Consider the following 16082-nt stretch of genomic DNA (forward strand, 5'->3'; position numbering starts at 1 on the left):
GTTTCTGTTATATCAGTAAGCCCTTTAACTTTTCTTGGATTGCAAATCCTGTAAAGGTGTGGATGGGAAACCTGCGAATATGCAGATCTACATTTTTTTAAAGTGAAAAATCTCTCTCCATGCCCAGTATAAAGGTAAGTCTGCATTTTGTAATAACATTTTAAATGTATTGTGAGAACTGAATCACATTTTATTGTTTCTGCTTTATCCCAAAATGATTCTGTAAAAGTATGTTAGTTTTTAGAGAAGGCTTATATTTATGTTGGCTGATAGACACTTTACTCTTCTTGCTCCTGTCATGTTAGATCTCATATGTTTAATAAGACTGGGGGCAATATAATTCTGAGTGATATAAGACTCTGTTGTGGCACTTAATGATACCCCAGCTCGTACATGAGACCATGGTGCTCTTTGGAGTGCTACCATGCATACAATATAGAGGATATTAAGGGCTGAGATCTTCAAGAGAGATTTCATGTTAACCTGTGAGCAGGCATTTGTGCCTGGGCTTGAAATTAAGACATTGGGCATTCAGGAATACAGATTTGTGAGTCTCTGATAGATTTTTTTTTTTTTTTAAGTTACCATGAGCACAATGTAAACACTGTGTCTTACCAGCCATTCCAAGGCTCTTACAAGACTAGATTCCTTATTCAAGTTAATTATGAGACTGTGAGCAAGCTGACATTTTTGGTAATGTGTGGCTCCTCATTTATCTCAGTTTACCTGATGCCTTTATATACCACCAAGATGCCCAGACAGGTCTGCAGGCTGCCAGCATGTGAGCAGATTGAACAGTATGTGTGTCAGAAGAAGAAATCACTTGACTCACAGCTACTCTTCATGCTGTTGTTTCAGAGGAGTCTGGACATAGCCTGTAAAACTTCCTTTCTTATTTGGGATTATATGATAATAAGATAATTCTTCTTTGTGAAGTGCTGAGATACAAAAGGATAGGGAGGTTGTGAAGAGGGAGGAATCCAGTTACCCTGTGTATTCATTTCAGGTACAAAATTAGAGGCTTGCCACTCCTTGCCACTCAAATGTGTAGTACAGTATTACTCATTAAATGTGAACCTTGGTATACTGCCTGCTTCGGCAATAAATTGCCTATCCAAAGAACTTTCTGTTTGGATTCAGTCATTGACTTACCTTTTACTGTTGTGTTTCCTGCAACAGTCAAATAGTGAACCTGTTTGGGTTTTTGGGTGTTTTTTTGAATCTGTTCTAAAAAGCATGCATAATGTTCTTGTCACAAAAAAAAGGATACAGCTTGTCAAAGGTGGTACATCGGGTTGCAGAATGACATGATGTTCTTATATAGAGTAAATACAGTTTCCTTTGGAATTTTCTTGAATAAATCATAGAATCACAGAATCATAGGATGGTTTGGTTTGGAAGGGACCGTAAAGATCATCTAGTTCCAACACGCCTGCCACGGGCAGGGAAATGAACCCTAATAATAAACTCTTAAGTTGCTTCACACAAGTTTTCAGATATGAAACATTTGTAAACATAAAGTTCAGTTTATGCTGGACTTTGTACCGAAATCCACTTCCCTGAATCTGACTGTGAATTGGATATAAATTGCATTAGTGATTTGAAAGAGATTAGTGGTATTTTATTGGAGAGGATAGGAAAGAATAGTGAAAGGGTTACAGCTATCCCAGCTGTAAGATTGCCTGATCTTTCTGACCTCTTTGGGGCCAGGACATGAAACCTAAGTAGGAGATAGAACAAGAAGCTAGAAATAGCTAAGGCCCACATCCAAAAAATAATGTTTAGACACCCAGCATCTTTGTAGGCTGTTATGTTCCCACTTGTCTTCATTAGGAAATTAAAAGCTTAAGTTCTCTTTTTGGGATTTGTACCTGGGTCACAGTGTAGACTAGCTCAGTCAACACAAGTGAAGAATAGCCATTAGCTTTCAAAAGCTTTGTTCATGGGATATTAACCAATTGTCTCATTTCATTCCTCTGTGGCAGCATGCCTAAATACACAAAAATCCAAAGGAGGCCTGCCTCTGCATGCTTTGCCTCTGCTCTGAGTTCCCTAGTGTGGCTTTTCCCTGTGTATTGTCTGCTGCTGTTTGGTGGTGGCACTAGCCCAAACCCAGTGCTTTGGCATGCCCTGCATCCCATCCTTTGGGATTGCTGACAGTAGCTTTTTCCTAAGATATGCAGATGAAATAAGGGACTTCATAATTTTCATGTTTATAGCTTTGCAAAGGTGGAAATGAATGAGACAAAGAATGTACTGCTTTATAGCTTTTCTGTTTCACCTGACAAATGCCACAGATCTACAGAGCAAAGATATGTAAGGACTACTTAAAGAGGTCACAAGAATCCTTGCAGTGTTAGGCAATGTAAATGTAGTTTGAACTGCGAATTAATTCGGTCTGTAGCAGAATATGTGGTTAGGTCATCTGTGTTTAGCTATTACTCACACAGCTTGGGAGACATTTCCCAAAGAGGTGTAGGCTGGTTCAGGTCTGGCTCCTTACACGTCACTAACAGGAGAGCTGCAATCCTATTCAGTACTTTCTTGCTGCGTATGGAAAAACAAAGAGAAATGATAAAACCACTAGATATATGCACACAAATGCAGTAACACAGTTGGAAATGACATAATGATGTGTACTCTGATACAACGGTGTGTACTCAAGACAGGAGTTTTCTCAGTGTTTTGTGCTGCGCACAGTAAGGGAGGATAGCTCAGAAGCTCAGAAAGTTCTGGGAAGGAATCAATCCTTTTTTCCATAAACTGGTTTTAAAAGCTGGTAGAGGTAATCTTGTTTCTTAGTATTTTGCAACTATTAGGAATTATCTCAATAGCTGTTTGGTAAGTGGAGAGTCGCTGTGGTTGGGAAAGTGGGTGACCTCAGCAGGTTCAGAGGTGCAGCTTCTCTTGGACTGATTGTTCACAGATATCTCAGTACATTCTGCATTTTGTACTTGCTTGTTTAAATGCTCATGTGAATTGCTGTGTAATACTGTAAAAGAAAATATTGTTTCTGCTGATCTTCTGTTTTTCTTCTTCGTTTTAGGAACCAGTAATGAAGAATGAGTCCAGCAATTAAAAAGACAATTTACATTTATCTTTTCCAGAATAGATGTGTATCAGTGCAGTTAATTTAATATTTAAATCAAGAATCCAGAAAAATGCAAGTACCTTTGCCATAATAAAAATGCATAACCCAATTTTATTTTCTATGAGGAGGTGGTATCATCAGGACAAAGACTCCATTGTAGATTTAGATTGATTTTGACTTTCCTTTGCATGAAGTGAGGAGAGAGTGACAACAGTGACAGTCTAATGCATGATGAAATTTACTAAGCAGAATTTTATTTTTTTAGTTGGTGGAATTATAATTTATGTAGTTGATATTGGAGTGGACTTCTGGGTAGCTAGTAAATATTTCTGTCAAGGTCAATATTCTTGGAGTATATTGATACTGTGTTTTAGAGGTCTTTCATCATTAATAACTCAGATATTTAGTTATGAGTGGTTTAAAAATGACTGGGAAGGTACTAATACCGCGAAGCTGAAATGGATTTTTCTCGTTCATGTCTTTCAGTGTGGAATTTTTATAAGGTAAGCACATTTTAAAATTTATTTTAAAATGAGAAATCATATTGCAAGACAGTTTATTAAGAAGTGCTTAAGACAGTTTATTAAGAAATGCTTAATATGGCTTCAGGGACAAGACCACTTCTGTCCTTGGCATTTATTGCTCCATGTAAGCAAAAGGACTTTTGTCTACGTATGCCAGGGGTAAATTATGTCAGGTTTTGGTGGAAATGTAGATATTTCATTTTACCTGTAAGTAATAATTTTTATCATTCACAGCCTAATTCTATTTGGTTCATTAGCCTTTTGATAGGGCATGCTTAATAAAAATGCCTGCTTTACAGAGTAATACTATTGTAACTGATAAATCTAAGTTTTTAAAATGATGTTAAGAAGGGAATTAATTTGATTACACTAAGCAGGTGAGACAGCTGAAGTAAGAGGTAATTTTGGAACCTGAAAGCCCAACCATATGTAGAAAACCCACCAAGATCGGGAGAGAAATTAATAGTTGAATAGTTAGTAAGAATACTTGCAGCAGTACTTCCTGCAGGTACTGAGTTAATGGTGACAGGAACCTTTGTTTGCTGAAAGGCACGTGTCCAGGAATAGTTGAAGAGACCATATGCTTAACATTCTGTGGTGGCTTTGCTATAAAATGATCATTATCATTCTTATTATAGAGATCATTTGTGCCCAGATTTTACTTCCATTTTAAAACCAAGGTGAAAGGTGTTGGCGAAAAGTCTTGAATTTTAATTATTTTGGGTATGCTGCATGCAAGAAACATGAGCGAATATAGACTTATTGGAGGCACTTAATAAAATACTTATTTCAAATGCCTCCTTTACAGGCAGTGCTGAAAGATATATTTATGCCAATGTTAAAATTCCCCTCACACACATGTTTTATTCATTTGATGTTATCATGGATTAAGGGAAAGGATGGAGATTTAAGTGTCACAATTCACTTTTGCTTCTCAATATTCTTTGTCCTTTTGTACATCAGCTTTACTTTCCTGCTCCTCCTCCTTTACAGTCCTGAAGTTTTAGACTTCACAGAGGAGTATTTACTAACAGCCTTAATTTTTCTGGTGTCAGTTATTAGAAAAGCTTAGAAATACTACATTTTGAAAAAAAAGAAAATCCCTCTTCAGTTTTTCTGGATGGTTTCTTATTTACTAACCAGATCCGTGGACATGGGTTGGTTCATATGAGATATACCAACACCTGGCCACAGGGACTCTACTAGTTTCTGCTTTTTAGAGGGGATGTCTCAGGGCCCAGCGTGGCACTCTCCTTTTTTTGTCTGTCCCCAAGGCTTTTCAGATTCAGGTATGGCTGGGAGTGCCATTCTTGTGCTCGTGACTTATAAACCTGCCCCCCTGAGTTCGTTTCTTCCAAAAGAAATTAAAGCCATGACCTCTTTTTCTGATCACTGTTGATAATTGTTGAGCCAGTAACCACAGTGTAGAATGGCGGAAGCCACTTTTTTTAATGTCTGGCCAAAACAATCCCTTCTCCCCCTTTTTCTTCCATGGCCTCATTCTCTGTAATCTGTTCAGGATTCTAATTCTGGTTTCACCTTTGGCTTTTTACACTCCCAGGTTACCCCTAAAATTTCCTGCTGATTGGTGCCTATCACTAAGGCCTCACCTTTCACAGTTTTGTATCATCAGAAAAACAGATATCACATTTCAACACAGACTTTCAGAATTCAGATCCAAGCTCTGATCATCCACAACTCTAGATACTGTAATCTTGATTTGGCATTTGTATCCAATCAAAATGCTGCTTTTACGGGCAAATCTTCATGGATTACCTTCATCTAAGGTAACCCATGAAACTTGGGTTTACCTGAACTCATACCCTTTCCAATGAATACCTCTTACCATGAATTTCTATAATTTTTGAAGCTTCCTTCACAGAATTAGCCCCATCTTCTCTGAGTTACTTATTATCTAGTAAACATAATTGTGCCGTTTGCACTGACAGTGTTGTCATCTTGGTTACCTGTTCTTTATTGCACGAATGATATTTTCTCCTATGCTGCCTCTTATGCTTGAAAAATTGTTTCCAAGTTGATACGTATAAATTACAAAGTTCTTTCAGCCACTCCTCAAAATTCAGGAGTGTGATAATGTATACTGTAAAGTATAAGTTGATAACAGCAAGCTGACATCTGTGCTTGTACCTTTGTGATCAACTATTATGTACTTCCCATTATATGTGTGTTTTCTTAGGCGTATCCACGTACAACTCCCTCCTATCCTCCCTCTTAGTCATGTAATTTATCTGGTTAGTTTAGACAATGAGCCTTTCAGGCTTATCACTATAGTCAATGCATAAAAATAGATTTTGTCAGGAGTCAGGTCATACTTATTAAGGTGAGCTTTTCCAAAAGTTCCTCTGGGGCAGGAACCTATATTTTCCAATAACTACAGAGGAAAATAAGGGCCTAGCCAGTAAATACGACTTGGCCAGTGAATGTAGGATGCCTGAAATTATAAGATGTGAATACACTTTACCAAATTATCTTCCTCCCTCCCTCCCTCCTCTCTCTCTCTCTTTCTCTCTCTTTCTCTCTCTTTCTCTCTTTCTCTCTCTCTTTCTCTCTCTCTCTCTTTCTCCCTCTCTTTCTCTCTTTCTCTCTCTCTCTTTCTCTCTCTCTCTCTTTCTCCCTCTCTCTCTTTCTCTCTCTCTCTTTCTCTCTCTCTCTCTTTCTCTCTCTCTCTTTCTCTCTCTTTCTCTCTTTCTCTCTCTCTCTCTCTTTCTCCCTCTCTTTTTCTCTCTCTCTCTTTCTCTCTCTCTTTCTCTCTCTCTCTCTTTCTCTCTCTCTCTCTCTTTCTCTCTCTCTCTCTCTCTTTCTCTCTTCCCTGCTTCCCTCTGTCATATGTCTTTTGCACCTCTTGCTCCATCTTTGAAACAGGGGACTTCATTGTGTTATGTTTGTACAGTGCACAGCACAATGGGATTCAGTCTGGTTATGTTACCACACCACCAATGCTGAGCAATAAATATGGAAATAATATGTGTGTATACACTTACATACATATATATACTAAAAAGAGAGAAAAAAAGAAAGTAAAATGCTTTCATATCTGATAAGGCTTTAGTTTACTTTAATGGAAAGAATGTAGACCTGTAATTATATTTCATATGAAATGTTATTCTCTGCAAGGAGCAAAATTAAGTTGGTAAAGTGTATCTTAGCTATCCTGACTAAAATTATTTTCAGCCTGACCCATTTAAATGGGTCACACAGATGTTGGCAGAATTGAGAACAGACTGCAGCAGAACAGTCAACATTAAGACAATAATGCAGTCAGTGAATGTGGAAAAAGAGGACATTTCCCTGGGGCACCATATAAATTCTGGAGTCCACTGATGTGTAGCAGTTTGCAGCATCAGTTGAGGACACCTGAGGAAGACTTAATTTTAGCAATTAATAACCTTTAGTGTCAGAATAGAAGACCATACAGGCAGCAGACATGGTGATACGGAGAGCTGCTATTGTGTCTCTTGGTGCTTAAAGGTAGCCTCAAGATGTCTTGCATCTTTGAACAGGAGCAGATGAAAAAGATTTTTTTTTTGCAAAGATGAATTCTAAATCCATGAGACATCAGAGGAAATGCGAGTGCTTTGCTGAACCTGGGATTTTTTCATTACAGGTTTTTTAAAAAGCGATGAGAAAAATTCATTCAAGATAGGTGATACTCACTTTATACTGGTGCAGATTTAGCACCTCTGAAGTCACATCCAGGCCAAGAATGGATCAAAAATGAGGACTGAAGCTGGTAACATGCCTCTAGCAATTTATGTGTATAACAAGGAGTTCCACAGGACAAAATACATAGAAAGGTATTTAAGATACCAAGTCAGTGAGGTACAGAGAGTCAATTAAAAGTGGAAAGTTTGTAATTCTGCTTTAAGTGAGTTGGAGGTTACATAATAATATGTAACCTACATATTTTCTTAATATAAATTTACTATCCTGTTGCATCAATTTCATGGACTTAATCCAAGCCTTTCTACGCTTAGAAGATTAAATTTAACATGCAGCAGAGAGTAATTTTTCTTTGATTAACAATTTATGCGATGCTGCATACTGTGACTGCGTGACCAGAATTTAGAAGGGACAATCATTGCTGCCAGGTCTCTCTCACACCTTCCCCACATGAATTTCTAAATGGCACCCAAATCTTTATCAGTGTAGTTTGATGAGATGGGACGTGAAGTGTAGTACTGGGATTGTGGTGGAAAGCCCTCAGTGGAAATCTGAGGGAAAGCAGGTGACGTGGAAGCACTGGCAGTTTGCCTGTGACATGTGAAGGCTGTGAAGCAACAAAAGCAAGTAGCTGTCACCTCTGTGAATTCCCAGTCATGCTTGGAGAGACGAAGTCTTCCTAATTTTGCAGGAGACCAGGAGCAAACTTCATCCCTTATGAAACGATCATGAAAATGTGGAAGCGTTTCAAGAACAGTGGAGCTGTGTTTCAATAAGTGTTTATAACAAGTAGGAGTCCTATCATCTGAGTTCTCTACAAAACAACAGTACAAAGTCAGAAGACTTATTTTTTTTCTTCTATCAAAGTGAATATAAGATTTAGAAACACTGATAATTCTTTACTATTCACATGTGACAATTCCAGTTGTAAAGAAATTGTGATTTTTTTCTCCGTTGGCTTCCAAGTAGTTTATATACCCAGGATTAATGAAAAAAAGATACTCTTTAATGAGTTTAGAGGGAGAACAAGTAAATGGCAAGCCTGCATTTATCTGTATGAATGACACAGTACCGATACCCATCTCACCTTCAGTTTAAGATGTATGTCTACATAAAATACATAACCAATCCAATACTTGTAATTAATGTATTTTTATTCCTGTTGAATTGTCTTTTTAAGGGCCTTTTTCAGTTTATGAAAATTGAAACATGGAGCTGCTATGGCAATAGATATAGTAGTACAAGAATATGATAGGTTCATAGCAGGCACAGTGCTTAGGTGAGCCGTGGGCATGATAAAGAAGAAAAATTGAGTCTGATCTATCCCTTAGCACAGACTGAACTTTACCCTTGGCTGTGAATGCAGTTGTCCAATGTTAGGCCTCAAAGTTGGCCATGGGCCCTTCCTAAATTGTTGAAATATTGCATGCCAAATGGGTAGATGGGAAATACTCTTAAAGGGTAAAAGATTTGTCACAGTGACCTCCAGTAAGTGACATAGGCATGAGGAGCTCAGGGAATACCACTTCACTTAGTACACAGTCAAAGAGCAATGGAAGTATTTGGACTTTTCTAGAAAAAACCAATGTATTTTATACAGTATTCAAAGTCAGAAGTGGACTGACTGAAATCACTACAACTAGTGAAAAATACTGTAGCATACCATCTTATAACAATATAAATCTAGTATAATCAGAAGGAGTATGCTTCCGAAAACTGGCAAATGATTTCAAGTGTGTATCCAGCTGAAATATTCCTTTTACAACATGTCTGGTTCTTGCCTGGTCTGTCATCTGCCTTCTCAGCCGTGAGCTCTGCAGCTCGAAATTTGTGCAGCTGGTTTCCACTGCTTGCTGCTTGGACAAACGCAGGCTCTGGTGAATGAGTCCATGGACAACTAACGAATCAGTCTACCGAATTGTTTTTTCTTGAAAACATTGCAAACTCTCCAGATGTTTACATCTCAGATGCAAGAACCAGATGTTTTTGAATCCTAATTGTTTTATAAACTGAAAATGGTATAGATGTCATGCCAAACAGTTCAGTTCTTTGCTTATTCAGGGAACAGTAAGATAAATACACAAAAACATAAAAGTGGAAAACAGTTTCCTTTGGGAGTAAATAATGGATCTAGAGGCAGCTCACGGAATCAATGTATGGCCTGAATGAGAGGGGTACTGTCTATGAGTCTCTGCAAGGAGGAGAGCCAGGGACCTTCCTCTAAGGCTTCTCAGTAGTAACGTAACTGCGCCACACCTACTACAGGTTGCAGTCCTGGGGAATTCTCACTTGTATGGTCGACAGGCTTAACCTTCCAGGGAATAAGTCACAGTTCCTTTAGCACACACTTAACCCAGGACCTGCAAATCCCAGCTGCCTCACTTGTAGCTCTGGAAGGACTCCTGACACTGTGTCCCCTGTGGTCAAAGGATTCATCTTTAAAGATGGTAAAACTTTCAACACCTGGAGGAGCCAGGAATTCTTCCTAGCTCCCTTTGTAAGCAGAAGGGGGCTGTGCTCCAATGTCATATTGGGATGAGATGATTCTGTGAGATCTGGGTGTGTAATGATCTGCTGCTCCATATTTTCTATGTAAAGGAAATGCAACTACATGGGTTTCATGGGGTCTGTAGTACATATGATCCTGTGGACAATCAGGGAAACAGGAACCTGCAACCCTTCAGCATGAATCTTGAAGTCATCTCAGATGCAGCCTTAGGGAATGGAAGTGGGAGGCAACTTAAGGCATAGGACCTTGCCTTTCTCGGCCTGCATGTTTGCAGGTTTGTACACCTGTGTAAGATAACCAAGTGATGGTCTGTGGTGTTCTGCTTGATTTCTCAAGAAAATAGATCTGAATGAATGAATGATGTAATCTTCATAATCCAACAGACTAAATTACAGAATCATATAAATTCTTCTGTTAAGGGGAAGATGTTTGTAGTGCTAGGTAAGTTAGCTGAATAACAGTGAGTTTTCTTGAAAAAGGAATGCTTTTGTTGTCCTTGTTTGCTAGTTATAGTCAAAATAGGTTCATTGGAGAAGAATATTGGAAGCTCAAGACATCTGGGAACTGAATAGGCAGAAACAGTCTTGAAAGTGATGTCTGAAAGCTGTTATGCTCAAAATCCTGTTTATGGGCAAACACACAGGATTTATATACCTATAAAGCCAAGAACTTATTATTGGTATAAGTGAAATCATAACAGTTGATTCCAAGAATCATTATTAGTCTAGATCTTTTATTACAGGAAAAGAAATAATACCTCTATGCATAAAAAGTTTCAGTAATATTAATACAGTTAAAATTGTTTGCACACATATTTCTTTGTTCCTATTCCTTTTCCTTGTGCTTTGTTCACCGTTTTTGTGCTCCTCTGGGTCCTAATGTCAGCAGTTTCATTCTGGTGTGTGGGTATTAAAAAGTTGTTACAGTGTCTGGAGTCTTGCTGGGAGGAACGTGGTGTTCATGTTGATGGTTTCTTCTTCACCCTTAGGATCCACTGTGGGTCTTTTTTGTGTGTTTGCTAACACACTGTCAGAGTTTGCTTTCTCTTACTTCTCTGCAGCTTCATGTTACATCCAAACTAGTTTCATCCAGCTCCAGGTCTGCATTTCTGTAAGTGACCACTGGTCAGTTGTTTGTAGCTGTGGAATCTCCAGTGCCAAGCCATCCCTTATCATCCAACCCATGTACTCTTCTACACTGCATCCTGCGTCTTCACATCTCAGGACCTCTGCTATCATACCAGAACTATTATTTCTCTATTCAATATCATCATGCCTGTCATAAATTTTGCAATCAATACAGAATATCTGCTTGTTACTGTTACCCATTTTTCTGCAGAAAATCCAAAGTAAACCAAGTAAAATAAAGTCACAGTCCGGTCAAGAAAACTTCAAACAGAACAAGTCTGATAAGCCTCAGTCCTGAAGCTTTGCAAAGCTTATGCTGCAGAGTTACAAGGCTTAGTCTGCAGTCTGCACAGCCAGTGTTACTGACCACTGGAAGTCAAGTAAACAGCAGAAGAGAGCAAGCGTTGCTTTGCTTCGAGATGCGATTTACATGCATACTTATGAGGGTACTTCTCCCTGCTTTAATTTGTTGACTAGTTCCAAAAGATTCTCTCTTTGCTCCTGAACAGTTCAACTGGAAAGAGGTCTTTATCTGTGAAAACCTGTTGTTCGGGAATTGCCCCATTTAATCTGTTATACAAAGGAGGATTACCTATGTCCCTTGGTTTCCCAAGCACTAGAGCAATAAGTGAGATCATTCACTAGGGCTCTCTGTGTGAGTCCATTAGGGACAGCGGAAATACTATAATTTTCAGCAGCAGGAGTACTGGTCCTACATCAGGTGGTAGCCACCATTCTGTTTTCCTAAACACAGCTGTAAAGATTACCATGTACAGTAGCTGGTTCCTCCCTTAATTATCAAAATGGTTTTTAATCAAAACTTAAGCGTTCTCTCCCTTCTGAAGTTCTATGTCCACCTCCAGGCCTGAAGCAAAAGTCTTGAAAATGAGCTAGGTTTTGTTTATCTCTAAGCAAAGCATTAGAGAGATCCTGAAGAGAAAAAGTTCTTTACCACACAGAATGCACACCATTGTGACTAACGAATTACGTGTGTCTTTGCATTTACCACTCTTTTAGAGGAAATGTTCATTTAGGCTTAATTGAAAATAAACCAGAACTGTTCTAAAAGTCAGTCAGGTCCACCCATTTGCCAAGGCAGATGGCTTCTTCATGTAAAACCATACGGATTATTAATAGAATCTGTCAACCCAGGAACACAGGTGTCTTGAAAATAATTTTCTGAAAGTATTCCAGAGTATTTAGACAATAACAATGTAATGATTTTTTTTTAAAGCCTGTTGTATGTTTCATATGATAATATCATCAGATATTATCCTTGGGGCTTATAGATCTATATTTACTTACTTATATAGACATGGGTGTTCACAGCTGGATATTCACTAATACCCTTAAAATGATACAAAGAAAGTGAATGAGTATCTCAAAGAGAGACTGAGAAGAGATGCTAAGGGAATTTTCAGAAATGCGGCACTTTTAAAGAAATAAGAACCTATCAAAATAAAACTTGTAGTCTTTATTCAGGCAAGTTTCATTCTGTTCTAGTAGTTTTTATATTGTGTTGGTATCACTGGTCATAAATGGTTACCTGATATCACTGATACCAGACATATTTTACTAAATTTTATCTTAGTGGAAGGTGCTGGATTACATTTCAAGATAAAATGTGAATGGACAATAAAATGGGAGAAAATGTTGTTAGGCTATGTTGTTTCATTGAGTTGTGCTTTTAAAAGTGCTGTCTAATCAAGACTCCTTTTTTTACAGGTATTGGTTTGCTTTGAAGTATGGCTGTCAAGCTGCATTTAAACAAAACAGCATCAGAGATGCATCAGAAACAGACCCTCCCGACTATATTCAAAAAAAATCCGTTGATGCAGTGACTGATATTAACATGCTCAGAGTGTTCAAGACTTTTCTTGAGACCACACCACAGCTTTTTGTCCAAATTTACATCCTCATGGAACATGGCAAAAATAATAGCTATCAATGTGAGTCTGCCTTTCTCCTTAATTTTCAAGTTGAGTATCTTACCTAAAAGGATAACTCATGTGATTGGATAACATTTTAAACATACCTTGGAAAACATACACTCCAATGTATAATTACTCTGCGTTTAGTTAGAATTTCTGTCTAGTAGATGGTCCATTCTCTTAAATCCATGAGAAGGAAGATTTCACTATAGCAAGTCATAATATCTAATAGAAACATAATGATACATAACTTGAATATAAGCTATTGAATACAATTAGTATATAATTTTCAGAGCAATTTGTTTTGTGTGCTTTTGCTTACAGTTTCTTTTAAAACTACTAACAGGGAATCTTGAAATCAGTAATGTATTTAGAGCAGCTCTGTGAGCTGTTACTACCATCATCCACATGATACAGATGAGGGAGAGAGTCAAAAAACACCTAAGGATATGCCAGCATGGCAGAATGCAATATGATGAAGAGGTACGGGTTCAACTTCAGAAGCAAGACAGAAGCTGTACCATTTCCAGATCTAAGACTAGCACCATTACTGGCAAGACATTAACTGACTCAGGGTTGGAATTTATCTAGCCAAATGGAGAGACCCTGTTGTCTAGTGTTCCTTTATAGTCCATGAAGTCAATAGGTACTCGGATAAAATGGTCAGATGAATCTCATCTTAAATATGACCATGTGAAGTGTCAACTCTTAGTTACAGATTTCTACATTATAGACACCCCAGAGTCAATATCAGTTGCTGAAACTTAAGTTTTTATGGGCTTTTTGCAACACTTTGGAAATTTCTAAGTCATCTGTGTATGGAGATGGCAAATATGACACATAACTTTGGCAAGACCATCAATGGCCAGAGACGGGGCAGGATAACATAGGCATACCAGACAGCATTAGATGCCTAGATTTAGGTAATTAAACTGAGCCTTAAAATTAAGGTGACTTGTTCAGGAGCAGATGAAATATAAAATTGGTATAGAGAACATGTTAAGAAAGCATGAACTTGTCCACAACTTCATTCAGAAATTATAACGTAAAATAAGTATCTTTTTCTTCAGTCTAACATTTTTCCTTGCATTTGTTTAGATGCTGCCATTATTATGTCTTTTTGTGGTATCTCCATTTCAACGGTTGATTATCAGATATCATTACGAACATCTCTGCCTGATAAAGCTGAATTTCATGTGCTTCCAAAGTTAGTGTATCTCTTCTACAAACTGCTTACCATCACTTCTTGGATACTCAGTATTTCACTGATCACTCTACTAAGTGTTAGAAGTTCTGTAATTCTGCTGATATTTCTTTGGATCTGTGGCTTCACCTGGGTTTTGAAACAACATACGACATTTTGCAAATCTAAGAAGATGGAATATCTGTACAGAACTGTTGTTGGAATAATTCTAATTTTTACCTTTTTTAACATAAAAGGGAGAAAAACAAAAGTTTGCATTTCTATTTATTATGCCACTCACACTGTTGTAACTCTAGGTATTTTGTCTGTTTATATGTTTTGGAAACCTTCCATCATCAAGGACATACATTTTACAATTGTGAGTATCCTAACTATTCTTAGTCTGGTGTTAGGTATTATTTTTCTTATTGTTTATTATAGGCATTTTCATCCCACTGCTTATTGCAGACCACAGGAATATTCAGATGAAGTTGATGGAGAGGCAGGACAAAGAGTGGAAATTGGCAGGTTTCAAAATTTCATAATGCAATGAACAGTATAGATTTTTTTGTGTGGACTTCAAAGCAAATACTTGCTGGACAGTCTGTTTCTCTATCATTGTTTCTCATGTATCATCACTGAGTAGTACATAATGGACCAGAGTTATTGGCTCTGAATAACTATGGCTTTCTGTGATGCTGTACGAAGTGTTTAGAACATGAGTATTTCTCTATGTGCGTGTCAAAGTTACTTTGGAAAAGAAGAAATTTAATCTATCCGTCCAACATAATTCACTGTTTTGGTTTTTATCAATGCAAATAAAACAGGAAAAGCTAAAAGTTATTCAAATGAAAGCTAGCATTAAAAACATATTCTGTTCATTTACATTGATGTTAAAAATAAAGCTCGCTTTTCTTTTCTTGCTGGGAGGAAAGAGGAGTGTATTTGAAATAATTGAGGGCAGTGATCGGTTATCTCTGCTTCTCCCCATTAGTGTAAGAGCTGCAGTTCTTTAGATGAGCATAGTGACAAACCATACTGTCTTCTCCCTAAATATCCCCTGAAGAAGAATAGCTTTGATTTATGGCTCAATCACTGTCTTGCCACAAGGAGATCTAGGGAGATATTTTCAAACATTTTATCTTCTAGGTGTTTTAATAGCTCCTTTATTGTTTTTGTTCTGCTAATCTTTCACACAACCTTCTGTACTTAGGGGTGATGCCAGCTTGTTGTTCTGGATTATAATAGCAGCCTAAGTGATTTATAGATGGCTACAGGAGTCTTGCATATAAAGGAAGAACTATCTTCCTTGAAGCTTTCCTCTCCTTTGAGCTCTTAAATGAGACCCTTAAATGCCGGGGGCTATGCAGTAGTGCAGCTTTTGTATTTGTCACTGGAGAAGAGAGAAGCAACTGTTCTGATGCAGTGAACTCACAGGGGCTGGGAAATGATGGAATAACCAGCTTGTCCATCAAGACTTTTTGGCAAAAGGCAGCGTGAAATTAGACAACATTTAAGTCCTGTGTTGAAATTATAATCAACAGCAAAGGAAATAAGGTTGATAGCCACAGCTTCTTCAGAAATAAAATCTAAGGGGAAGTCTTTCAGAGCTGCTGGGTTTTAAATCTGAATTATGAAAACTGGGGCTTTTCCCCTCCCCTCCTTTCCCCTTCCAATAATTCACATTTGCAGTTAGAGTAGCCACAGGCAAAGGGAAGAAACGGTTTGAGAAAAGAGCCTAGAGATAAGAAAAACTGATAAACTTTGCCAGGAACCAAATCTGTTAGCATTATTGATTGACAGCAAATATCCCTGAGACTTTGGGGAAAGGGCTGATGCTTTGATTGATAATTAGAGTGCTGAAGAGGTGTGTCTCGTACCTTTTGCTTCAAGTCCATGGACTGCAGGCTGCCTTTTTCTTGTTACCCTTCCAGCCTTAGCAGAGCTCCGGGAAGTTTCTAAATGTGTTTCTTTCCTGTTGCAGTTCCATAGTTCTCTTTACCAGGCCAACCACTTACATCTCCTTAATCCTATTC

At 37.9% G+C, this 16082-nt stretch overlaps 1 protein-coding gene across 1 annotated transcript; it reads left to right on the forward strand.

Annotated features, from left to right (window-relative positions):
• On the forward strand, window positions 1–14635 carry XKR9 (XK related 9). Its single transcript, XM_063324017.1, has 4 exons — window positions 1–134; window positions 3047–3594; window positions 12658–12881; window positions 13962–14635. Exons 2-4 carry the CDS (start codon window positions 3320–3322, stop codon window positions 14597–14599), a joined length of 1137 nt encoding a protein of 378 aa, XP_063180087.1. The 5' UTR covers window positions 1–134; window positions 3047–3319; the 3' UTR covers window positions 14600–14635.
• Window positions 14636–16082: the final 1447 nt, after the last annotated feature.

This window comes from Chroicocephalus ridibundus, chromosome 2, assembly GCF_963924245.1.
Source record: "Chroicocephalus ridibundus chromosome 2, bChrRid1.1, whole genome shotgun sequence".
NCBI classification, from domain to species: Eukaryota; Metazoa; Chordata; class Aves; order Charadriiformes; family Laridae; genus Chroicocephalus; species Chroicocephalus ridibundus.

Excerpts from the sequence above, each read along its gene's own strand:
- XKR9 (XM_063324017.1), top strand. The coding sequence starts at position 3,320 with ATGATGAAATTTACTAAGCAGAATTTTATTTTTTTAGTTGGTGGAATT. Across the intron at positions 3,595-12,657 it reads CAGTGTGGAATTTTTATAAG|GTATTGGTTTGCTTTGAAGT; the intron begins GTAAGCACATTT and ends CTTTTTTTACAG. Across the intron at positions 12,882-13,961 it reads CAAAAATAATAGCTATCAAT|ATGCTGCCATTATTATGTCT; the intron begins GTGAGTCTGCCT and ends GCATTTGTTTAG.